General features: G+C 35.8%; 1 protein-coding gene across 5 annotated transcripts in view; it reads right to left on the reverse strand.

Moving 5' to 3' along the window:
• ARK2N (arkadia (RNF111) N-terminal like PKA signaling regulator 2N) overlaps nt 1-26,881 on the reverse strand; it is a 75,853-nt gene that overhangs the window by 24,197 nt on the left and 24,775 nt on the right. For 4 of the 5 annotated variants that reach the window (XM_033421345.2, XM_033421344.2, XM_033421343.2 and 1 more), the window contains 2 exons: nt 24,292-25,076; nt 4,315-4,497 (listed from right to left, as the gene is read on the reverse strand). In XM_033421345.2, coding sequence (XP_033277236.1) covers nt 4,315-4,497; nt 24,292-25,006 — 898 coding nt within the window. In that variant the 5' untranslated portion in view covers nt 25,007-25,076. The remainder of the gene's footprint in view (nt 1-4,314; nt 4,498-24,291; nt 25,077-26,881) is intronic. The other variant, XM_004266061.4, reaches the window with a different exon arrangement.

A 26,881-nucleotide genomic window follows, 5' to 3' on the forward strand; every position in this document is an offset into this window, starting at 1 on the left:
ATTACATACTGGATGACAGTGGCATGCTAGGTATAAAAAAGATTACTATCTTAAATCACTGCTCATTTAGCTTTAAAGCAAACAAATTATTACCGTGTGTTAAATTTTTTCAACAAAAATATTAAAAACTTTAAAAAGTGGGAGAAAAGGAGATCAGAAATCTAAAATCTTACAGTCCACATGTACCAGCTGAACAAGAGGAAACTTGATCTCCTTCACAAGACTTGATACAATGATTTTAAAGTGCTAACAACAGAGGGCTTCCCTGGTGGCACAGTGGTTAAGAATCCGCCTGCCAATGCAGGGGACACAGGTTCGAGCCCTGATCCAGGAAGATCTCACATGCCGCAGAGCAACTAAGCCCATGCACCACAGCTACGAAGCCTGCGCTCTAGAGCCTCCAAGCCACCACTACTGAGCCCCCACGCCACAACTACTGAAACCTGCGCACCTAGAGCCCGTGCTCCGCAGCAAGAGAAGCCACCACAATGGGAAGCCCACGCACAGCAACGAAGAGTAGCCCCCACTCACTGCAACTAGAGAAAGCCCGCGCGCAGCAATGCAGACCTAACACAGCCATGAATAAATAAACATATTAAAAAATAATAGTGCTAACAATAGAAACATGGTCATTTTGGTCTGATCATAAAAAGCCCTACTCTAAGAACAGGAAACCCAAGATTTTTTTCTCTTCACTACAACTAAGCTTGTATTATGGACAAATCAAGATTACCAGACCTATTTTAAGGATGGGGAAAATGCTCATAGTCTACCTTCTTAATAAGAAGGCTGATGGAAAAAATGAGATCATTTGTTTAGAATTTTTAATTTCCGGGGGCATAAATACATAAATAAATTTAGTGTAATAATTATAAGCCTTCCACACCAAGAGTACTTCAGACTTCTGCTTCTTTTAGCCTCATCTACATTTATGTTTACAGTGAGCTGTTATTAGCAATAAGCAAAAATCAAGCTATTTTCAGATATACTGGTACAGTTTCCTAAACATGTCCGATGCAAAAGTTATTAAAAACAGATTCCCAGACACCATTTCAGATCTATTTACAAGATTTTCAGGGAGAAATCTAGGAGTCTGAATATTTATAAGCACTCCAGGTAATTTCTATGCTCAGGTAAAGTTTAGGAAATACTGCAGCAAGAGCAACTCATTCCAGGGCAGGAGAATAAATTAGAAATCCACTGACTGGGTCCATAAATCACTTCCTTAGTCTACTTCAGCATAAATGTATTAACATAATGCCAGTTAGCATTCCTGAGGGCCTGCTGTGTACTTCATCCTATATGAATCACATTATATGTTATTCCACATAACAGTATAATAACCTCTTGGGGTGGATACTAGTTTTATCCAAGTTTTGTAGATAGGGAAAACTGAGGCTTTACATAATTTACCTGAAGTCACACAGTATGCAAGTGGTTCTGCTGGTTCAAAATCAGGCTGTTTGCTGGCAGCAGGCTGCCACCCACTATACTGTCCACTTCTAGCATCAAGTGAGAAGGAGTAAACATATGGCAAGAGCTGAAATGGAAAGTTCAGAAAGTTTTCTGGGTCAGAAAGTTTTCTTGACCAATGGCTTTCCTAATTTCAACTCTTTTTCCTTGGTTGAAACTAAAACTAAACAGTAAAAACTATTTTGCATACAAGAACATCATCTAATTGCTTAGAAAAAGAGATAAGCTACTCTAGCCCTAATGATTGCTTATGTGATTCTAAATGGAGTGGGACTGTAGACCTGGTCTGAGATGCTGCTATCAGTTAGCCACTGCTGCTATTAATTAATTAGTTCAGTGACTGGGTTTTTATTTTATTGGGAGGGAGAGAAGGAAAACTCAGATTAACCATTACAACATTTATCTTAAACTCCAAACTCAAGAATGACCATCTAATTGATACTAATACTCCCAAGTATCAAAACTATAAACTGGCAATTGAGAATAAATTCTATGAACATTTTGTTATGATATAGTAAGTATATTCAAATTCACAAGATGGGTTCCCACTATGATAATTACATCAAGACTACAGTGTATTATTAAGTTTTATTTATTACTCACAGACCTGCATGTTAGATATTAAAAAAAAACCCAAAACTTTGAATGAGACAATAAATGGCTTCATAAGAAAATATCATGGGGATCTCTTGAACAGTGATGTCCATGTCCTACAATATACAAAGATCTACACATGATTTGTAATATATAGAGAAAGCACACACATGTGCTTTCTCTACACATGTACCAAGAGACATGTACAGGAAATGTCAATGGCAGCATCATTTGGAATAGTACCCTAACTGTCCAAGAAGACAATGGGTAAGTCTATTATGATATAGTCATACACTGGAATACTAAATAGCAGTGAAAAGTAAATGAACTATAGCAACACATCAACAAGAACAAACTTCACAACATGTTGAACTAAAAAAGCAAGTTGCAAATGATTGCCTTCTATGTAATACTAATTAGTATTAAAACATGCTTGTTTACAGATACAAAACAAATGCAGAAGTATGGAGGAATACACAGGAATACCAGACATTAAATACCAAATTCAGGGGAGCTTTGGAGTAGAGAGGGGCTGTTTCCCTCCTCAAATATTTTTGCCATGTTTTATTTCTTAGAGCTAAGCACCAAAGGCTAGTGGTATTTTTAAATAATCAAGCTAACAATTACTTGAACCTGAAAATGTGATGCTCCCCCCCCCCACCCAATGCTAGTGACTTTAATGATACTGTAAGACCCCAAGCCTTGCACTTTTAGGTTAACTCATATTAAACTGCTAAATTTGTTGTAGATGAGAAAGTCAAATATTAACAATTCCATATAGTTCAAACTAATATTAAAATTCTCTGTATTAAAAGCAAAATAACAAAAAGTAATTGTTCATATTTTTCCTAAGAATTTACTATAAAGTGGTCTACATTTCATGGCAAGACTAAGGAAACAGGGTAGTAAAATTGAAGTAGAATGGATCACTTAACTGTCAATGGATGAAAATTAAGATAAACTACTCCCCTTTGATAAAAAGTATTACTACTTAATTCTTTTCAAGGTACTTATACACATTAATAAATACTTAAAAGATCCTTGTTGGGCAAATCAAGCATTTATACATATAAAAACTGAAGTCCAGAGGAGAATCACCTTGTCCAAGGTTAAATAGGCAGTTAGCAGTCACAACACAGTTAAAACTAAATCCAGGTCCTGTTCCAAAATTAGTCACAATAAATTAATCAGAAGCTCAACAAATAAGAGAAACTTTTTTATTCAGTTTCAATCAAAGATTATGAAATGAACAATTAATGACAATGATCTGTGGAGTTCTGTCTCCCCTTTTAAACAATTTAAATATAAAAAGTTCTAAATTATAACCCACTGTTACTTTTGTAATAAAAACTCATTTCCCATAAAAATAATGTTTTAGGTAGTTATTAAGCCAATGCAATTTATAATTTAACTAGAAAACTATAATCCTTCTATGGCACTAAAGAAAATACACACTACATAAGCAGTCTGTCTCTCAATCCCTTCTACCTCTTTTCTTAAACTTTTCTAAAAGCACTAGTACTTTTAGAAAAAGGTTTAAATTAGAAAGAATGTTGGAAGAAAGAGTTTTGAGGAACATAATGAAGGAGACTTGGAGGCACTGTGCAAGGTTTTCAAAGGTAACAGCAATAGGTTTCTCAGAGAATAAAATATCACTCTTAAGAATCATCCCAGAACCAAGATAAACAATGTAAGACAGGTAGAGAGATTTTCCTGAGATAACAGAGACAGCAACGGAAAGGAGTTGGAAAAGACAAAATGAGAACAACCGTAAAGGAATTAACAGGGACACTGCACACTGAGGCAGAAGAAACAGTGCAGCACTGCACTGCAACAGCCCCACAGGGCAAATTGTAACAGCTCCCTCCCCAAACTATAAGGTCCATAAGTGAGTGAAACCACTAAGAAGGGGGGATGGGATTGTGGGTGGGGGTGGGAGGTAGTATCAGGTCATCTGGGTAATTTTTACATGTTAGGCATTTTTAACTCAAGAAGTACATATACTGAAATCTACCGATGCCTACAATTACTGTCTTAGATATTCTCATTTTTGCTTTCTTGTGATTAGGAAAGACGAATGACATGCTACCCAAATCTTTTCTGTTATAAAGGGCACCCTGGAAGCCACAATCATCTAATGCCAGATGTCTCTTAGTTGGCCTGCTCTCCTCAGCAAGGAAAATAGCTGCCAGGACACATGCATACTATACCATCAGAGAAAGGGGGGAGCGGGGGAGGGAGACCAACCTGCCTCTGCATTCAGCTCCTCTAGAAGCCCGCTGGTCCTCCAGGTAGCTCCTGTGTCCTGGCCTCCTACAGAATTACTGTGCTCTTGAACTACTGCAGCCGCCAATAAATTGTCCACATTTACCACTTCTGGCTCAGAGCTGGTGTCAGACATATCATAATGAGCTACAACTGGAGGTCCATCTAGGGAGGAAAGAAAATGTATACTTGTATCTAACTTGTGGGGTGAAAAATACTTCTGCAACTAAGAGCCCCCTAAATGCCAGTTGTCTTTATCTTATGATTCTACATGGTCAGAAAAGCTGCACTTTATACAATCTAATATTTTGTACATGATATGAAAGTGAAAAAGATAACCCGAGCTTACAAAGATGAGGGACACATTTGGCAAGGAGGAAAAAGGGTGTTATTATGAAGAACAAAGACAAGAATATACTGAACAAAAGTTACACTGAATTCCTGTCATTCTCCTAAAGAGCAAAAGATTAAGATAAAGGGGAAGACTCTACAGTGAAAGTGAAACTGATTTTTTAAAGAAAAACACTGAGGCAAACTATTAAGCTCAATTTATATTTTAAGAGAATGAATCTAGTTTCTTCCTCTTAGTAGCTAATACTAGAAGTCCCTAATAGATTCAGAGAAGAAAATCAAATATATATTTTTCTACTTTAAGAGCTCTACTTGACTGACATCTATTTCCAGTAAAGCTCTTTTATAATAGTAGGGATGTTATGCATCTTACAATATTCTACAAAAAGACAATGCTCATGAAATCCATCTTCAGGATTTTGCTTTGGATGTCTTATGAGGGATATTTCTATTTTATTTTCCCTGAGAAAAACAACCAGCTCATACTCCAAGGAAATGATACACAACCTTATGGGTTATTTGAGAGGAAGATGTTAAAATTCTTAGAAAAAAGAGATCCCTTCTACCTCCAAATCATCCTAACTAGCTGAAAATGGCAGCTGAGCTCTGAAGTAATTATACTGCAGTGATTCATGCTAAAATAATTCAATATTCATGCTTGTAAAATAGATACATGCTTTAAAATGCTACCCTTTTCTAATATAAAAGCAGAAAGCAAAAATAAAGTTTTCAGTCAACTATGAAACACATCCCTTACTACTACTGCCATTTTAAAATAAAATGCTTTTCCTCCCCCAAGAGCTATTTATGAAGTGCAAGCAAATCACTTATTTCGATAAAGATTTCTTAATATAATCCAACAAATTAACATTAAACAGACCTATTTTATGAAACTCTTGACTATGAAGGAATACATATGCCAACGAATCATTAAAATAGAACACAATGAAGGATTACTGTTTTAATACAAACATCCATTGTGTAAACTGTCACTAAACAAAACATGGAACACACTTGGGGTACTTATCCCTTAAGACTAAGTTCCCAAGCCATAGGTTTATGTAGCAACATTTTTAAAATAAAAAATGACCAAACATAAAAGCAAATGAGTTGTTAAGTGCCACCGTATAAGGAACAGACATGTCACAATATGAAATTCTGACGATCATGACAATTTCAGTTGACTACTTAAGAATAACTTCCAATTCCCAAAAGGGTAAATCATGTTCATAAAATTCAAGAGTGTGGCCTCAGTATCAGTTAGTAATGGATTTTAGATCAAATAGCAAAAAACTGGTTCAGGTCTGAGGTTTTTCTTTTCTAAAAAGGAAAAGAAAGCTGTAACATTTATGGAGTTCTCGTCAGAGTTCAAAATGATTATTATGGAATAATAAGATACTGTGTGATGTCCAAATAGTTGGTTGCAGAAAATATGAGGGTCAAGTACAATATTGACTATTTGACCAAATGTTCTATTTTTAAAAGGGCTTTATTAAGTGTTTTGTGTTTGAAAAAAAAAATAGTGATTTATTTTAAAATTTGTATCACAAATACCATTCACAACCTCTTGCCCTCACGTTCCCCCCACCACAACCAAATTGAGGCAACAGGTCAACAGTCAAGTCAAAATTGTACCACTCCTACATGTGAAATCATGCAAAAAGTATAAGTGTATATGTACATGCAGAGTAACATCACCTACCCATGGAAATAACTTGTCTGAAAGTCTTCATCAGTAGGATATACAAGCATAAACTTGTTATCTGGCTTCATTCTTGTATCTTCCATATTTCCAAACAGCACACCTTATAGCTTAGCTTAAATTTAGTATTCATCATAAACAAAGACAGTAATATTTTCACATTTTAATTATACTTAAAAATTAAAATAAATTATCACTGTCAATTTTTATATCTAGTATATTCAAACAATGACAAGTCAGTACTATATCAACTTTAATAAAGTAAAGGAAAGGTTGCCTTTCCAACTTTGCCTTCCAACAAGAAACCACAATTAAGGATCTTGTGTTCCAAAGTCATCTTATACTTATTAGCAAACCAAAATTAAATAAGATGTGTTCAAAGCACTTAGCCTCAGGGCTTGGACTTTGAACCGCTAAGTGTGAATATTAGCTAACTGATGGGGACAATCTGTGATATTCTTTAAAAACACGATTCTTGCTACACAGCAGAATTAAGAGACAGGTAAGATCCTTTTAAAATAAGTATCTCTTGAAGGAAAAAATAAAATCAAACCACTGAGGAGGAGCTAGAAAAACTCAGCATATTAATAACAGAAGCAGCTAGCTACGCTTCCAGTTTGACTCCACCAATTCATTACAGGATGGAATAAACATGAAGCTACTGTCCTTCCTCTCGCTGATTGTTAAAACAACTGCACCGCTACTAAGATTATTTTGACTTTCAGAAACATCAAAATAGTCACTTCAAGTAAAATTACACATGGAAACATTTCCAATTTAAAATGTAGTCACTAAGCAGTCCATGTTTACAACATAAAAGGTTATCCAAACCGTACATTCTCCCATTTGGTATCTGTCAATCTTACAACATCAATTTATAATGATGAACTTAACTAGTTTTTCTATAGTCATTAAGAGCATCTCTCTATAAAGGTAAATTTAACACAATTATTTAATAACTACTTGGTCTGTAGTTAATCCAAGTGCTGTTTCTTCTCCTGATTGAAATATCTTGAAATTTTTGCTGCTCATTACAAGGGAAGAAAAATAAAAGGTCAAGCAATCCACCGACTATGTTTTATTTCAGAACATCAACTTGTCTATATTATGCTAGATAGGTTTGTGTCCTCTCTCTGACTTCCTAGTCTATAAACAGGTTCTAACTTTTCAAATACCAAAATACAGATGTATCTGTTCATCACACATTCCTGATACAGTGAAGTTTACCCCTGTGTGACTTTAAACCTTCTGTATTATTATCGACAAATGTTTAATTTTATGAATTAGTTTCCTTTTATTCAAATATGTTCTCTTCTAAATCTCATGGAAAAAATTTGAATCACAGAAACAAAAAACCAAAGCAAACCAAAGCCTAACATCCTCTACTACGTTTATCTCTGACAAATCCCTCTTTTCAAAGTTAACAACAAAAAGCACAGAATTTTAGAACTACAGAATACATAATTTACCAGGCTCATTTTACAGATGAGAAATTTGAGTCCTCGGTAGGTGAAACCAGAATAGTTTACAGTTGTTATCAGTGATGAGGGAATGGGAAATATACAGAATGAGACTGGGAGCAGCATAGGAAGTACACAGATTTTTGGCAGCAAATACGTAGGTTAAAGTCCTGCCTACTTAACTGTATGACTGTTTGTTCACAGGGTTATGGTTAAGGTTAAAGACATAACACAGAACACAATAGTTCAAACACTGGTCCAATGCCCCACCTTTCCATTATAATTAGCACCTACCCTACTTCATTATTTGCTTGCTTATCTTTGTATGTAAACTCTGCTGTACACAGCCTGCAAGCAAGAAGCTTTGAGAAATCATCACTGACTGGGCTGGTGCCTTCTACTGGTCATAGATTAACCCACTTGTTAAGTAAATGCTTTGCTGGGATTAATGAGGTCATCACACATGTGGCTTTCGTATTTTTATTTTTGTTTGAAGTGAAATGCCAGCTTGGATGTATTCATATGAAAGTGTGTCAAAGCCAAATAGAGATCATTTGGGATTATTTCATATTTGGCATCATTCTTGCCTACAGAGAGAGCCCTTGCACTAACACAAGTTTTGTCAGTCTCCCAGTATGAAATCTAATCAAATCTAGGAAACAGAATTCCTCTTGTATCCCAGAGACATCTGGAAACACCACTCCTCCTTCTCTCTCTATTGCTAAGTCTTAGGCCCAAGAAAAGGTGGGGCAAATGGACAAATACAGTGTTTGCTCATTCAATTCCCATTTCAATGGCTATAGTAATATACAATAAAACCCAGAATAAATCCCTTCTCTCCTCTTTACTACAGCCAATCTCCCCAAACCCCCCACTAGGAGAGAAAAAAAATCCACCTTGCTGCAAAGGACCCCACAGAGGTTCTGTTGCCCCAGTCATTAAAGGGCCTAATAAACCCAGTGCCATTATCTACAACATCTAGAGAGAGTGGGAGGGGGTGGAAATCACACTCAGCCTCAATCCAGATAGTGAGATTCAAAAAGTTACATCTAAAAGAAGAGTTCTTAGAAATTACCTAGGCGAGGAGTCTAAGAAGGAGGAGCATGTGTGTGGTGACTAAGTAAGGAAAAGAAGTGTAGGGGGAATGAGGTGTGGGCCTGAGGGACTGAGAAAAAGGGAAAACCTCAAGAGTTGCAGAAGGGAATTTGCATTTTGGTAGAACCTATCCAATAAGAAAACAGCTTTTTCATTACACATCTAAATATTTACCAAGATGAAAATTGATTATTTTGCAAATGAGAAAAAATACTTGAGAATACATATGCTGTATTTTATTACTATCAGTATATATACACACATGGAGAGAGAACAATTCGAATAAAAAGAAAACAGTCATTTTCAAAGCATCTCTTGGAAAAGATAACTACATCAACCAGAAAAGACAAAAAATCTATATAGAAAAGGGCCATCTCTAGAAAAACAACTTTAAATACCAAAACTGTGTATCTTTTCTTTATAACAGTAGCATAAAGCTCTTTTAGAAAAAAGAAAAATAAGAAGATAGTGCTAAATGAAAATGAAATGCAGCAATATGGACTGAAATTTTATGTTTAAGAGTTAAAAAAAATTTTAAAAATAAAATTGAGTCAATAACTATTTTGTACTTTTCGCATTATACTCATCTCAATTATGAAAAATTTAGATGTTATAGTTTCCAAGGGAGGAATAAAGTTTTAAGGATTACATCTGTTCTTACATCATACTGACAAAAAAACAGGTCATTTTGCCCACCCAGAAAAGTTACCTACGATACTGATGAAGAGTTAACTTTGAAAGTATCAAAGAGGAAGTAAAAGGAAATATTCAAGATTAAATACAGAAAACAGGGCACTTGAAGAGGTCACCATCTTTCAATTTATCTTTGTATCTCAGGGACAAATCCACAACCTACTGCTTTGAGGATTCAGATCTATAGAGAACAAAACTAAAATATCTGCACTACATACACGAAGGAAGAAGATGAAAATCAGATATGACTTTAGCTACATCCTCATGTCTATGTACCCTGCAAAAGACACATCCATTCCGGCTTTTTGATTATTCCTCAATGTAGTCTAAATTTTGATATTTTCTAAATATTCCTAAATTTTTAATAGGATAACTTAGAAGGACATATAAAAGAGAAGAATCTCCACCTTTTATGTTAACACTGGTATTTTGTTATTTTCTTTTTTGATATACCAACTACAAAAAAACCTGAAAATTATCCAAAAAACATCATGTAAAATCTATTATTAGTGATACCTACAAACTAATGCCATTCATTCCATTATGGAAAAGCAGGTTTCCTGACTCAGGAACACCTACTGTGAATTAACTGGCAGGGAATCACTATAACTAATGCAATATGATCCTAAAGAGAGTAACAAGAAACATTTCTTTTTTAAAATTTTTATTTATCTAGGTTAGTTGATACACTTCAAATGCAGAGTTAGGTAAAAGATATAAAGAAAATGCAATAAAAATTAAAATCACAGTAATTTGATAACATTCTTCCCAAATCTTAAAGTTATAATATGAATACCTTCATTACCAAAGAATACATTTCCTCGTGGATAATTATTCCTTCATTTCTTAGGATGTCTTCTACTTTAAGATGTAGTAATTTAAGATACTATGAAAAGATCTACTCATTACTAATAAACTAACAGTTTGGTTTCAATCCCCACTAACTTTCCTAAACGTCAGAGAAATTAAAAACAGAAATCAAGAAAAAAATGAAAAGTATAGAACTCGGAAGTTATTCACGTTGATTACAATTAATGTACTCATACAACTGTTCTAGACAAATTAAAAAGACAAGTTTCTTATCTGTACAGTGATTAAGGGCACATACACCATTTTTAGAGAAGATTTTGAGAATTATTCTTTGAGAACAATTTTTATTAGAACAAATTTAATAATAAATTAATAAATTTTCAGTTTAATAAATTTGCTGAAATTGTTTTGATACTGTATTTTCTGACATGTGGAACTCCACAAAATCTTTTTCATTGTGCCCTCACTGTACCATTTAAATAATACCAACAGAAGAGAGGAAATCAATACAAGTTAAACAAAATATAACAGGTAATTATTTTTAAAAGTCACCTTCTGTAAAATAACTTGCCTATAATATGTTACTCTAAACAAATGATGATACATAGCATGAAGTCTATTCACCATCTTTCCTATAATTTTCATATAACTGTACCATCAGGCAAATTTAGCTGTATATTAAAAATGAAAATTATCAGTAATATCAATCTGGGTGTTTTGTTTTGCTCAACAAAAGAAATCACTATAGCATTTCTTTTATTAACAGCAGATTTAATACATTTAAAATGACTTCATTTCTAATATTCTGACTTGCATACAAATTTTAAGTAATAAATCTAATTAAACTGAGCTATACCTTGACCCAGAGACTAGAGTCTCTGCTGTTAAATATACCTAACACTAAGGAATGACAAAAGCAATGATGCAAAATAAACTAGTTCATGTATATTCTTTTACTCAGTCGGCTAATGAAACAAACAAGTGGTCCAAACCTTTACTTGATAATCTAAGAAATAAATTTTTCCCTTTAACTAATCACCCTAACTAGTATGTGGGCAACTTTTTTTCAACACACATTTAGGAAGCAATAAACGGATACATTAATGACCTGAATCCATTAAAATCCCTGTAGACTATTGCATAGTTATGTCTCCAGCAACCTGCCAACTATAACATTAATAAAAATACAGAATTAATTATTTCAAAATTCTGAAGGTGGGTACACATACACGAGCACGTGCACAAACATACCCCCTTGAGACTAGGCTTATTCCTTTGACTTGGTAACAAAAAACAGGCTTTCTCTTGGAGCCCCAAAATGACAGAACCTTTATTCTAAATTAAAAAAAAAAAAACACACTTCATGCAAAATATTAAGTTTTAAGATTTTAATTTTACTGAACTGTGTTCTAAATTAAAATTTTATTTGAGCTCTTATTACACTCAAGTTTTAATAAGCACACAAAGTACACATCAATATAATTAAAAGTTATCATCTAATGAGTGGCTCGCATAACCTGATAATTCTAACCTGCTGATTAAATTCTCTTAAAATGATTAGAAATCTAATGTCCTAGAACACTGAACTAGTATAAACTAGGCAGAAAACAGTCTATAGACAGATTATTAGAAAACATTTATCTTCACTGCCCCCCCTTTTAAATACCAGCAACTAAATTCCATATGTACCCATTAGAGATGACATAATCCAGATACGGGATTATATTCTTAAATAAAAAGCATTTGGACCATGTCTAGATTAATGCTGTAACTTGAAAGAAGTTTCTGTCCAGCATTAGCCCTTTATACACTACAAAAAGTCCAAACAGGATATATTTCTTAATCTTCTTAAAATTCTAGGAAAATCAAGGGAATTAAAGGGAAGTTAAGGGAAGACCACTAGGCACTTCTAAAACAATACCTACATAAAAATGCCACCACATAATCCAAAAATAATTCCCACTTCTTTGTATTAGTACATATAAGTACTATAATCTTAGGAATACAGACTTTGCCTCAGTGAAAGAGAATTCAACAATCCACAACAGCAGTCAAGTTTTTTTAAAACTACTTCAAATACTTAATACTTCTTTGTCCATAATACAAAAACAAATTTTTCTGAAAGAAGAATTTTTAAATTGTGCAATCTGGAAAAGGTATAATCACTTTAAAGCACAACTCATATTTAAAAAAACTACTGTTTTTCAAAACAATACTCTTTAAGACAGCAACACATTTTCAAGGCACTGTGAGAAACTGAAAATCAGGGGGAAATCTGTATATATGTTTCTGCTATAAAATTATTCTTAAGGTTAAACTCTCAAAACCACAAAATGTCAATTTTTACTTCAGAATAAATTTTAATATTTTGGCATATATTCTATGAATTAAATCAATATATTCTGGTGTTCCTTTTCTTTCTATCAAAACCTCTGTCCACATCTTTATCCAAAATTATGTAGAAAAGGCTTCCCAAAATTATTAACACCTTCTCAAATATTCAAAATATTATTTTTACCTTGAATATCAATTATTAAAACCTATGTCTGATAATTCCATTAAATTGACATTTTTCTCTAAAAGGCAAAAAAAAATCTGTAGATCTCCTACTCTGTTATCTAGTAACAACAAGAATTAGAATATATCCCAGTCAATACTAGGAATATGTCTATATGTTATTCTTAAAGGATTCATTAATTATTTTCTATTTTAAAATTAAAAGGCATTCCACTATATGCTTAATATATGAAATATTAAATCATGAAACAAAAAAGAAATCTGTTAAGTGCCTGAAGCAGTTTATACATGCATAGAAAAGCAGTCATGTTAACATGCTGAAATTAAACTAACATTTTCTTATATCTAAGAATCCATGTCTAGTAAAATCTGTGATGCCAGGGAGAATTTGAAGACAGAACAAACTTCCCTGAAAACATCGCAACTACAAGTAAAGATTACAGATTAGTTAAAAACCTGTCAGTCACCCAAAACCAATCTGCTCTTCCTGTTGACATAAAACTTAATTTAAAAAAAAATTGGCTGAAGTAGTTTACAAGTGTTGCACTATCATTTCAGAGAAACTCCCAATTCTCATATATCAAGTTCTAAAAAGAAAAAAACCACAATAGTCATTTTTCACTTCAAAACTAGAAGAGCAAAATAAATTGACTCAGTCTATTACAGTTAATTTACAAGGTATAAATGTCTGAATACAGAACTAAATAGAAAAAGTGGTGACAATTTTTCTGAGTGGTTACTGGTAAATTACTAAAATAAAACAGAGGTCTTTATTGTTTATACAGTCGACCCTTGAACAACACAAGGGTTGGGGCTCCCACCCACGCTGCACAGTTGAAGAAAATCCACATAAAATGTTACAGTCTCTGGTTCTGCATCCACAAATTCAATCAAGCTCAGATCGTATAGAACTACACCACATATTTAGTGAAAAAAATCTGCATATAAGTGGACCTATGCAGTTCAAAATCCTGTTGTTCTTGTGTTAACTATACATGAAACTCCAAATATGCCACCTATCTTTCCTCTTGCAAAACACAGAATTAGATCTTTTCCAAAGTTGCAACTACATTAAATATTAAAATAATTAACCTTATTCATATTGAGAAGTTATTAGGTTATAAATTTGAAGGGAAAGACTACTAAATTTTTATTGTAAGTAAACCCAGTAGAAAGTACAATTTTGAAAAAACAGGTAATGTTAGCAAAGTTATATAGTCCTACTGAAAATTTTCTTCCTAATTTAGCTTTTTCTCACAATATTCCTACCAACCCAGAAAAGATAAAATACCAGTCCTAGGCCACACATTAAAAATCTATCATGTTGCAAAACCTTTCAATGCTGTGCTATTTTCTCCCCTTTGACACACTCCATGGGCTCTTTAACATGCCATTTATTTTCAGTCCAGGGATTGAAAACAAAATTAAATTGGTAGTACATTAGCCAATACACTTAGTCACTAGTAATTTAAAAACCCATTCAATACACACCCTTAATAGAGTGACCATTTCATCTGTATCCTCTAGAGGTACCCTTTACATCAGAGCACCAAACAATTCCTCTGGATGATGTCTGCCAGGTTATTGGCTCAGGCACTGAGCTTTAAGTTAAAGCTCAAAATAAAAATTTATCTATGTAACAATGAAAACTACTATTTTTCTCATGCATGAAATCAAACTCCTATCTAATCCGCTTTCCCTACAGTATCTTGCATAGTAGGTACAGAACATTAATTTGCTTGAAAATAATTCATTCTTCCTGCATACAAAGGCGATTTAATGTAATTCATTAAAGACTAGCAACAAATTAGTTCATTAAATGACATACGAAAGAATGACAGAAAAGTGTTCATGCAATATATTCACTCATGACCTCCAGAGCGGAATTAATTACATCATTCCTCCTATTGGAATCAGAAGGGAGTCAACAGTGTTTGTAGAGAATAATGCTAAGAGACTCTCAGGGAATTAACTACTTACCCACCTTGGATTCACTAAGATTCCCTATTTTATATTTTATTTATATTTTTGCATGAAAAAAGCATAAAGATGAGGATCACCCCTACCATCGTATAAATATGGTTCTACGTTCCAACCACATGTAACAAAACTCAAGCTAGAATTTATCAAACTCTGTTCTGAATATCTAATTTTTTAAAAAGAAACTGTTTACTATTATCATTTTTTAAACATCATCAAAAGAAACTTACAATGGGCAAAAGCATATTCTTTCTTACACAATTCAAAAAGCAGATAAAGGTTGTTCTGTAATATTCCCATTTTCAGCAAAGTTAATTGGAAAACTGTAATGTCTTTGAGAACTCTAATGTACTGTCAACATTGTGACAAGTCACAAAGGGCTGCTGTGGCAGTTCTTGGGAATCAGGCATCTGCATGTAAGCACCTGATTGGGTGACAGGGGAAATTCTTTGGCCAACTAGTTGCATTTTAAGTTCCCTGGGTTCCAGTAGCTGCTTGTTCTCTTCACCAGTGTCAAGTAGAGTTAGCTTTTCCATCCACACCAGGAACTTCTCCTCTTTCTGCCTCTGCATCTTGGAAAAACAGCTCATGGCCTCTTCTAGGACACTGCCTATGCAGCACCTATCACACACAGCACCCCTGTCAAGTAATCCTGGAATTTCCCTGGGCGCTCCTTCAGATCCCCCAGCACAACTGAAGTCAGCTTTAAAGACATTGAGGCCATTTGATAAAACATGGTTAAATCAGAAAACTGTATTTTTATTAAGACAAGCTTATTCAGGAAAATGGCATAAGCATTACTAAGAACAGCCATATAGGTATAGCACTCATAAGGGGCACTTTAATTAATTAACCAAACAAAAGTTGGTAATTCTGAGAAACACAACATGATACTACCATTTTTCATAGCTTCACTGAATCTGTGGAGGATTGTGTATTCTGTTACTATACAACTAACTATTAATCTGTAACAGTGTTTTTCAACCTTTGCTGAACATAAAGACCTGGAATGGTTTAACAAATACCAAAACCTAGGTGGCTCCCAGACATTACAGGTTCTTTTTGTTTTAAGTTCTCCAGGTGATTCTAATGTACAGCCTTGATTGAAAACCACTGCATCCCTGAATATTCTCACACTATGACTTTAAAATTCTAAAAGTTGTTTTGACAGCTGACCCATAATAAATCAGTATACAATAATTGTCAGCTAATTGATTTTTATCAAATGCTCTTGTTTTAAGTTAAAATTTTTTTTTTTCCTTATGGAAAAACCACATAGAGGGGACTTCCCTGGTGGTCCAGTGGTTAAGAATCTGCCTTCCAATGCAGGGACATGGGTTCGATCCCTGGTTGGGGAACTAAGATCCCACATGCCGCAGGGCAACTAAGCCTACGCGCTCTAGAGCCCACGTGCCACAAGTAGAGAGCCCACATGCTGCAACTACTGAGGTTGCGCACTCTAGAGCCTGAGTGCCATAAGGAAAACTCCCACATGCCACAACGAAGATCCCACGTGCCGCAACTAAGACGTGACTTAGCCAAATTAAAAAAAAAAACAAAAAACCCCACAGAGGATATGCATAATCCATGTATACCTCTGGGTCAGTTTTTTATAAACCCTGGTCTGTGCAAGATGCTAAAAGGTATGCCTCAAAAAAAAAAAAGTTTTGTGGTTAAGTTTGGGATATGCTACAAATCATATCCTCCCCACTTTGGAGAGCACATTAACGGCTCCGAGTTGTCCTGCAGTAAAGAAATCTGCTTCCACATGATCCAGCACTTTCCAAACGTGTGAATAGTGTACAGCTATTAATAGCAAGTAGAACAGTGGTTTCATAGGATTCTAGTTTTAGGATATGCTCCTCTACATACAGTGTTTTATCCTTGAACTAGGCCAGATCAGCTTTGGTTTGGGTCCCATATACTTTGGGTTTCTAATAAAACTAATTATACTGAACTCTTCATTTCTTCAGGGAGCTATTAAAAATGTTACCTCCTCAGACCACTCTTGACTACAATATCTAAAATAGCTTTTTTGGGCTTCTCTGGTGGCGCAGTGGTTGAGAGTCCGCCTGCCAATGCAGGGGACATGGGTTCGTGCCCCGGTCCGGGCTGATCCCACATGCCGCAGAGCGGCTGGGCCCCGTGAGCCACGGCCGCTGAGCCTGCGCGTCCGGAGCCTGTGCTCCGCAACGGGAGAGGCCACAGCAGTGAGAGGCCTATGTACAGAAAAAAAAAAAAAAAAAAATAGCTTTTCTACCCCATCCTTAGTCCATCTTTATCTCATCTCTTATATCCTGCTTTATTATCATAGTGTATATCCCTACCTGATAGCATATGATGAATTCATTTATTATCTGTCTCCTCAGAAAAGATTTAAGTTTCATGAGGGCAAGGACTTTTCATTCACTATTGCATTCCCAATGCCGCATAGTAGGTGCCCAAATATTTGCTGAATGAATGACTGATGGAATCAATCAATCTTGGCCTTATACCATCTACCTATACCAAGAAGTCTTATAAAGAACTACCCTATGAAATGCTCTGTTGCATTTATCTCAGGGTATTTCTGAAAATATGGTTTACTTTATCTCATAGTGATTTTTTATGAATAGACAAAAGAAAAATTTCCCAGGTCTCAGTATCAAGAAAAGAAGTGTTTCTCCTAGAAAATGAGAACTGCTTATGTCATGCCACCTCTTTTCAATGCCTAAAAGGCTATGGGACAAATTTTTAGCCCAATTCTACCTAGCAAACAAAAACCTCCTCCCCTGATTACTGCATTCTATCCCCTTTCTTCACATTAAAAAAAAAAAAAGGGCTTCCTTGGTGGCACAGTGGTTACGAATCCGCCTGCCAATGCAGGGGACATGGGTTCAAGCCCTGGTCCGGGAAGATCCCACATGTCACGGAGCAACTAAGCCCATGCGCCACAAGTACTGAGCCCGCACTCTAGAGCCCATGAGCCACAACTACTGAAGCCCACGTGCCTAGAGCCCATGCTCCGCAACAAGAGAAGCCACCGCAGTGAGAAGCTCGCGCACCGCAACAAAGAGTAGCCTCCCCGCTAGCCGCAACTAGAGAGACTGCCCGCGGCAACGAAGATCCAACGCAGTCAAAAATAAATAATTTTTTTTTAAAAAACACCTTATTTTATAAGTAAACTTCCTCAAGAAGGGCATACCTTTCCCCGAAGTGTAATATATTTAGCTTACGGAAAGTCTAAATGGAATTTAAAGAATACTAAACTTTCTTTAAAGAGTTTATCCCCATTATAAGTGCTGGGTAAACTGAAGTGTACAGGACAGGAAATGATATGGCTACTTTGATGTTTCAGATTCTGGCGCTGCTTATTTTTCAACAAACACTGGAAAATGAGTATTTAAAAGCTGAATTCAAAAAACTGGTGTAAGAATACTTACGCTAAGGACAGTGAGATAAGTTGCAGCCTCATAAAGATGACTACCAGCAATAAATACTGAAAACAAGACATTCTGAAGTCTTAAAAAGAGGACCCAACGATACGTGTCAAACAAAACCCACAGAATGCACAACACCAAGTGTGAACCCTAATGTAAACTGTGGACTCTGAGTGATAATATGTCAATCTACGTTCATCAATTATAAGAAATGTACCATTCTGTGGGGGTGTTGATAGTGAAAGAGGCTGTACGCATGTGAGGACAGGAATAAGTGGGAAATCTCTGTACCTTCTGCTTAATTTTGCTGTGAACCTACAACTGCTCTAAAAAATACATTAAAAAAAACAAACAACAACCAGGGACCATATTCTCACCTTAAACACACATATGTCCTTTTATTAACACTAAAATATATCCTACTTTGAGAAAGACATCAAAAGCAAAGCTTATGCTTTTGCATACACAAAGTTTTTAAAGGCACTCACTTTAGGAAATAAGCTAGGAAAAGCAGGCTGAAAATAATACCTTGGTGCTTTAACATTAGAGATTGCCAAAGGATACCCACCAGTAAGATTTCAAAGCTTCTAAATTTAAGGTAACATTATGTAGACACTGTAGCATAGAGAAAACCACATTTAAACAATGCATGCTTTTAAAATAATCACTTAAATGGAGTAAAATTTAAAGGTGCTTATGTTTATTAATCACTAATAACATATTTAAAAACTAGATGACACTGTTCAGAACTTAACAGAAGCAGACTACCAGTTTTACAATGATTTTTAGCTATGGGAGACTTAACATATCACTTTGCTTAACTGAGCAGTTCTCAGCCTGGCTGCCCACTGTCATCACCTGGGAGCTTAAAAATGCTGGTGCCTTTATGATAAGTGAAATAAGTCCGAGAAAGACAAATACTGTATGATCTCACTTGCATGTGGAATCTTAAAAAAAACAAATTCAAAAAAACAGAGTAGTTTGGTGGAGAGTACGGGGTGCAGCAAGGATGAGTGAAGGTGATCAAATAGGACAAACTTCCAGTTATAAGATGAGTAAGTTCTGAGGATGTAATACAGCATGGTGGCTATAGTTAACAATACTGTATTGTATATTTGAGAGCTGCTAAGAGAGCAGATCTTAAAACTTCCCAACACACAAATTATAACTATGTGAAGTGAGAGGCGTGTTAACTAACCCTACTGTGCTAATCATTTCGCAGTATATACATTTATCAAATCAACACGTTGTATACCTTACTTAAACTTACACAATGTTATATATCAACTGTATCTCAAAAAAGCTGGGAGAAAAATGCTGATGCCTGGGTCAGATCCAGAGATTCTGATTTAATTGGTCTGCAGTGGGGTCTGGGCATCATAAGTTTTAAATGCTCCCAACCCCCAACAAGTGATTCTAACATATAGCCAGACTGAAAACTGCACAGATATTACCTGCTTTGTTTGCATTTACTAATCACTTTTCAGGCAGTCTTCAACTGATTACTCAGTCTCGGTGTCTTGTTATCAATGTATTTAGTGAGTCTCCTAAATAGCTACCAAAATACAATCAGATTACAGAGGCTTAAATTGGGGACATGGGGCTTTTAGTCACTTCATATTCAATATAGGAAAAAGGTCATGGAATTCCTAACATGGGTTTGGGGGTCTTATCTTCTACCATGAGTTGCTACTGCTTAAATTAATAATAATATTTTTCAAGTAATTCAATCCCCAGTAGGTTAAGAATCCTCACAAATCAATTTAAAAAAAAAAAGTGTAGCAAGAGGAAAATGTGCAAAGAACATGAATAGACTGTTTACCAAAAGAATACAAATGGCCAATATGATTTTTCAACTTCATTAGTAATCAAAGAAATGCAAATTAAAGATACAGTTCATCCATCAAACCAGCAACGTTTTTATAAACACTCAATAGAAAGAATATAATGCAACAAATACTCAAGCTCCTGGATGGAATAAACTTAATAAAGTATTAAAAAGTAGTTTGGCAGTATGTGTCAAGAGCCTTCAAGTGTTCATACCCTTCCTCATAATAGCAAAAACTAAAAACAGCCCAAAGGGCCAGGAGTAGGGAAGTTATTTTATAGTTAGCTAAATTATTCAAAATCCATACATGGTTTTAGGGAGACTTCTGTGTTTTGGTTAAAGGCTCAAAATGCAATGTTAGAGGGAAAGAAAGAAGTATACATAGTATGATAAATTTTGTTACATATTATGGAAGGCAATATACTTAAATGTTAACAAAAGCAGGATTTTAATCTTATACATCACATTTTTCTATTTTCAAAATTTCCTACAAAGAATTTACTAAAGAAATTTTTTTCATTTCCAAGTAAGAGTTAATTGATCAAGCGTAATAAGCCTCTACCTCAGAAAAACTGTAAGGTAAAATGATAGCTTACCATGAGGAATTTCACTGTATAATTGTGTGGGGTGAGTAGTGAGTGCTGAGATCCTAGCTTCAGTAGGACTGAGCTGCGCCTGGCCACATGGATTGAGGATTCAGATGATCTTAAACAGGTGTCCTCAACAGCCTCCCTGACATTCTCCAACAAAGACCGATTAGATTTTCTAAAATGCAAAACAGCCAAGACAACTGACCCTTACCTACCAAGGTGAATACTATTTTTGGAACCTCAGTCTGAGTGGGCACTTGCATGGTGGACTATTAAACCACACAAAAGCAGGTCATTATAGCCAAGACAAGATGAAGCTACCCTGAGGTTTATTCTATACTAAATATTTATGAAAAACAACGGTCACTGGAAAAACTCTTCCCTGCTGCCCACCTACAATGATGCATGTAAGCTGGTCTGTTCAGAGAATTTTTGAATTGAAGTCTGATGTCACAGACTTATTCACATTCACTAAAATCAAAACTCCCTGCAGGGAACTCCCTGGCAGTCCAATTGTTAAGGCTCTGAGTTTTCACTGCTGAGGGCCCAGGTTCAATCCCTGGTCGGGGAACCAAGATCCCACAAGCCGTGTGTCATGGCCAAAAAAAAAAAAAAAATCCCTCCAAGAGCAGACTTTACAGCTCTAGTCTCAAAGTGATTTTACAGAAAAACTGACCCCCCCAACCCCCGAAGAAATAATGCTCTAATAATAAAGTATAAAGATTAATAATACAAAAATATCACCTATAAATGAGACACTCAACAAAAGTCTTGAATACTCAAGTCTACCACATAGTATTTTCACATTAATATGCACTACAAAATACTCTATTTTTGCTCATCTCTAAGTCCCCCAAATGAAAGAAGTGCCAGAATTATCTTGATATGATACCTCCAGATTCTTAAAAGAGCAATATAGTTTCAAAAACTTCAAGGAAAGAATGATCTAGTGTGGATACTAAGCTGCCTGTCAGTTAACTGTTAACTAAAGCAACAACAACAAAACCACTTCATAAACATCTACTGTCCAAATATCAAACTCAATTATTAATCATCACCATGCACTATATAAGTCTGCAGCATTAATTATTTCCACTCTTTAAAAGAAAATGCATTAATTGTTCAACTGTTTGGCATAAGTGAATATTTAGCATAATTCCTTCAATGTTTAAGCTGCTGCCAAAAAAAGTTTATAAATACAGCAATTCTGAATTACTAAATTAGTTGTACCTTGATGAAAGCATATAGCAAGAATCTCAGTTTTTAACTTTTCCTCTTGGTTTCCATTCTGTATAAACAGCTGGATTCAAATTTCAAATTCCAAGAGATTTGCTGTTAGGTACATCCAGTTTAAGTTCACCTGAATGTCCATGGTGTTGCACTCATCTTATAAGTCAGTTCACAATTTATCCTATCTTCACAATCTATACAACTTTTCAACAACTGCCTTGCTATAAGGTAGAGTGTATCCCCCCTGCCCCAAAGTTATAATCTGATTCAAGAAACTGAGGTATACATAATTATGACATCAGCAATGAAAAATGTCAAAATTTTTCGGGGGTAACAATGTGGATAATTGAAATGAACTTCCTAATATTTAAACTTAGGATGTTCTACCTTTGCTTTGCATAATTCCAGGAAAGACCATTCACAGCTGCTTATGTGTACAGCACCTTCTGTAACTCTGTGGTGCAGAGCCTAGGCAGTCATATACAGTGGCCCTACAGCTTACCTCCCATTTGATTCTCCATGATTACCTTAGAAAACTCTTCATGTTTTCAAAATCCACCAACTTATTAAGTGGTGTGCACAACAGAAACTAAATTACAGATTCAGATAATTTGGTGTTTAGGTTAGTATACAATTCAGAATAGACAAGAAACAGAAGACTGATGTTTTAGAAGTTTTAGACACTGGTCAAGGTAGTCAATTAGCAAAGAGGTTTTGAAAATATGAACAAAGCACACCTAACCTATTTAAGCCAAATAGGGAGAATGCCCACGAAGATATTTTTCATGCCACCTCTTCAATGGGGTCTATCTTCAAAGAGCTCTTTGTTCACCCACCTTCTCCCTTTCCATAAAAAGACAAAGTATTGGGCAGTTACATAAAAATCTATTTAGTGAGTGGAATTAAGTAAGCACTATATCAAGAGATCCATCATGATCCTGATTAATAGCTTAGAACAGGACATAAGAATGCATAAACAATTGTATAGGTGTTCATATAGCTTTCTTTAAAATATTAAATGTAAATCTGAAATACACCTAGAACCTGCCTTAGAACAACCCCAAAGTTTGCTTCTCTCATGCAGTCATCTGATGAGCTTCAATTAAATCCCCTCCCCCAGTAATTTTAACATAAGGAACTACCAAAGGAATTCAATAGATATTAAAACAGTAAGCATTTCCAACGATGGTTAAAAACTCATATTTAATATACTATATGGATGATGCTTTTATTTTAAGTTGAACACCTATAAAATCATTCTTATTACTGAGATTCTGTAAGTTTGGTTAGCTATAGGTTTAATTAACCAATATGATTTATCTTGAAATATTCTTTGTATAGCAGCAATATGCTGACGTATAGAAACAGAAACATTTCAGAAAACTAGGAGGAAAAAAGTCACCCATAAAACTTTGAAAACCAAAACTTCCCCCTTTAATGTAGCAATAAATAATGCTGTCATGATCTATTAAATGCCATGTACTTTACAGAATGTTCCTAATCGAAAGAGTCTCTTCAATGAGAATTCACCCAAGAACCATTCAGACCTCACCTTTCTTCCACTATGAAATCTCAAGACTGCCTTCGTAGTACATACACAGTACCAGACGTAGTAATATGGAGAAAGCAGATGTGTCAAACATGTAATAAATTACAGACTCTTATACCAATAAGAGCTGGAACAGCAGATTTTTCTGTACTTTTTAAACTTGGGGGCGTTAAGGGGGAAATTTTGCAAAAAACATTCCTTTCAATGCAAGTGACAACTAGTTAAACATGCACTGAATGGGGGGGGGGACACATAAAACTACTGTTTTAGGAGGAATAGTTATTAGAAACCTTTAACGAAAGGTAGAACATGTTATTTCAGACACCATAAGCTCGAGTGCAGTGGCTATACAATAAAGCAAGGTGCCTATTCCTGAGGAAAACGTACTTAGTAATAATGCTGAACAGTGAGTATTAAATCTAAGTAGTGCTAGAAAGGCAATGATGGGAATTCAGGTAATGTGTTACAGAGAAAGAGACTTGTGAGAAATTCCATTACTTAAAAATAATCCTGTCCCTATCATTAAGTATTTTTTTTGGCTGTTGTGCTAAAGTGCACTGGAAACCTCAGAACAGGTTTTTTAATTGGCCATGTCTTGTTAATACACTGCAGTCTTCAAATTTACACAGAGCTGCAGGTCTCCTGGATTTTTTCAAGTGTCACTCATCTAACTGAGCCTGAGAGCTGAGAAATGCCATCAGGTGCTCTACAGTCAGTTTAAAAAACATCCTCTACCTGGTATCTCTGCAGTGATTGTCTTGCTGCTCCCTGAAACTTCTTCATCATCATCTGATGAGCTCGTGCTTGAGTCACAAGTCAGGTCACTATCACTGGTACTACTGTCCTGCAACAAGTTATATTTCTTTCGTGCAGCAGCCTCCCGTTTCTGCCTCAGTAGCCTGATTCTCTCCTTGTGCTTTTGGCTCCGATGACCTTTAACCTTGGCGACTCGGCCATTCTGTTTATCACTGGATTGCCGGTTTTTCTTGGCAGCCATGGTGGATGTTTCACTTTCAGATCGGGACCGGCGAGACTTGCGCCCAACTGTGGCACCAGACACTCCGGAAGGGTCTCCTTCTACCGCTGTTTCTGCCTGGGAGGGTTCATTCTCCTCTGCAGAAGACAGTGTATCTGAATCGGCCAGGTGACCACTAGAGGAAGGGGAAAGCATGCAGTGGTTAGAGGAGTCACTCTCATAAACTCGACCAGTTGTCGGCTTGTCACTCTCCGTGGATGCCAACTGAGACTCAGAAGAGTCCCTTCTCAGTTCCATCAACAAGCAGGGCATTGAAGAAAGAACTGTAGAATCCACCACACCATCTTTCGGAACTTGAGATTCCAGTTCTACAGATCCATCTTCCTCCTTAGCTGTCTCTTGTTCAGATGTTTTTGGTGGGACTTCAGACTCAATGAGTTCTTCAACTTTTCCCACTGCCTCCTCCATCTTCATTTCAGACTTTCAAGTTAAATCATGGAGCAGAGTCTAGGAAACTATGTCAAAGATGCAACGGGAAAGCAACCTGTACAAAAACACACAAAAATCAATAAACGGAAATGGCAGATTATTTAATCAACACAACATTCCTACCCTTCTAAGTGGGCAGCAAAAGTTACCATCATATAGGCCTTTAAAATACATGTATCTATTATTTGCTTGAACAACAGTCAAATTCAGAGGACTTAATATGACCAAAATACTGGCATACACAGCTACTAAAAATGGCACAATATTAATCTTCTATTACTGAACTTGCAAGACCAGCAAGCAACCAAACAAGGATTTTCAACTTTAAAACTTTATTTAAACTGTTCAAGAAAAGGATCCTCAAAGCTTTGATATAGTTAGCAAGTATGTAAACTTTAAATGAAAAGGAATGCTCCAAAAAAACTGGTCTACAACAAGTGAACTGGAATGATTACTTTTACATTCAAATCCTCAAAGAAAGGAAGCAAGGGAGTGAGTTACAGTGGAGTGACATCAAATGTACACTTATGTTAAAGGGGAAAAAAACCCATCAATTACGTGCATTTGGCAAGTGGGCAACAAAAGTAATTACATGCATCAAAGCTGTCATTCCTCTCAACAGGAGTTGCTCTAGAGGGGCATTAAGATGAAAAACCTGAATCTGCTATTTCCTCAGTTCTTCCTAGTTCCCACAAACCTCTCATCATGCTTAATATGATGAGTCTAATGTTTAAACATATGTTTTGTTTCATAAACAATAGCCACTAAATACAGATTAACTACTTTGTGAACCCAAAAAAACCTAAAACTCTCTATTCTATGAATGACTTAAGGGGGTTAAAAGAAAACCCCCTACACACATTCTCCACCTCCTATGCTAACTTTAGAACCTAATATCCTTCCACCACTGTGTGTGCTACAACTCCACTTAATCACAGACAAACAGGACCTAATCTTTAACCACAAGAGTTGTGACCTATACAGTGCAAACTTCATTAACTAGTGGTTTTTTAAGAGGAGGCTAACAATGTGCAAAGCAAGTAAATACCTCACCCTGAACAACTGATGTTAAAGAAGGCAATGATCATGTGCCATAAGTCACAGACAGACACAAACATTAAGCTAGATGGTATGTCAGTGAGGCACAATAAGACATCTCCGTCACTTCATTCCATCAAGTTACTTGATAGTTCACTATATGGTAGACAGCAACTAGAAGATATCTGAAAAATGGAGCTATTTATTGATCTAACATGACAAGCCTACTTTTTTGCTTACTATAAACATAAATGTTCTATATATCTGGGGTTTTTTTCAGGTCCTGTTCTCAGCTGCTGATAAAACAGGCATTCTGATGAATTTTCCTTAACACATTCATGAAAACCAGAACATTCATGGCCACTGGAAACATTTATAAGTTAAAAACAATCTCATGGAGCTTCCCTGGTGGCTCAGTGGTTAAGAATCCGCCTGCCAATGCAGGGGACACGGGTTCGATCCCTGGTCCGGGAAGATCCCACAGGCCGCGGAGCAACTAAGCCCATGAGCCACAACTACTGAGCCTGCTCTCTAGAGCCCGTGAGCCACAACTACTGAGCCTGAGCTCTAGAGCCCACGAGGCACAACTACTGAAGCCTGGGCCCCCCCAAAGTCCATGCACCAAAACTACTGAGCCCACGCACCACAACTGCTGAAGCCCACACACTCCAGGGCCCGCTTGCCATAACTACTGAAGCCTGCATGACTAGAACCCATGCTCCGCAATGAAGAGTAGCCCCCACTAGCCGCAACTAGAGAAAGCCCGCCACAGCAACGAAGACCCAACACAGGGAAAAAGAGAAAAAAAGAATCATATGCAAT

The sequence above is a fragment of the Orcinus orca genome, chromosome 15 (assembly GCF_937001465.1).
Source record: "Orcinus orca chromosome 15, mOrcOrc1.1, whole genome shotgun sequence".
In the NCBI taxonomy this organism is placed as follows: Eukaryota; Metazoa; Chordata; class Mammalia; order Artiodactyla; family Delphinidae; genus Orcinus; species Orcinus orca.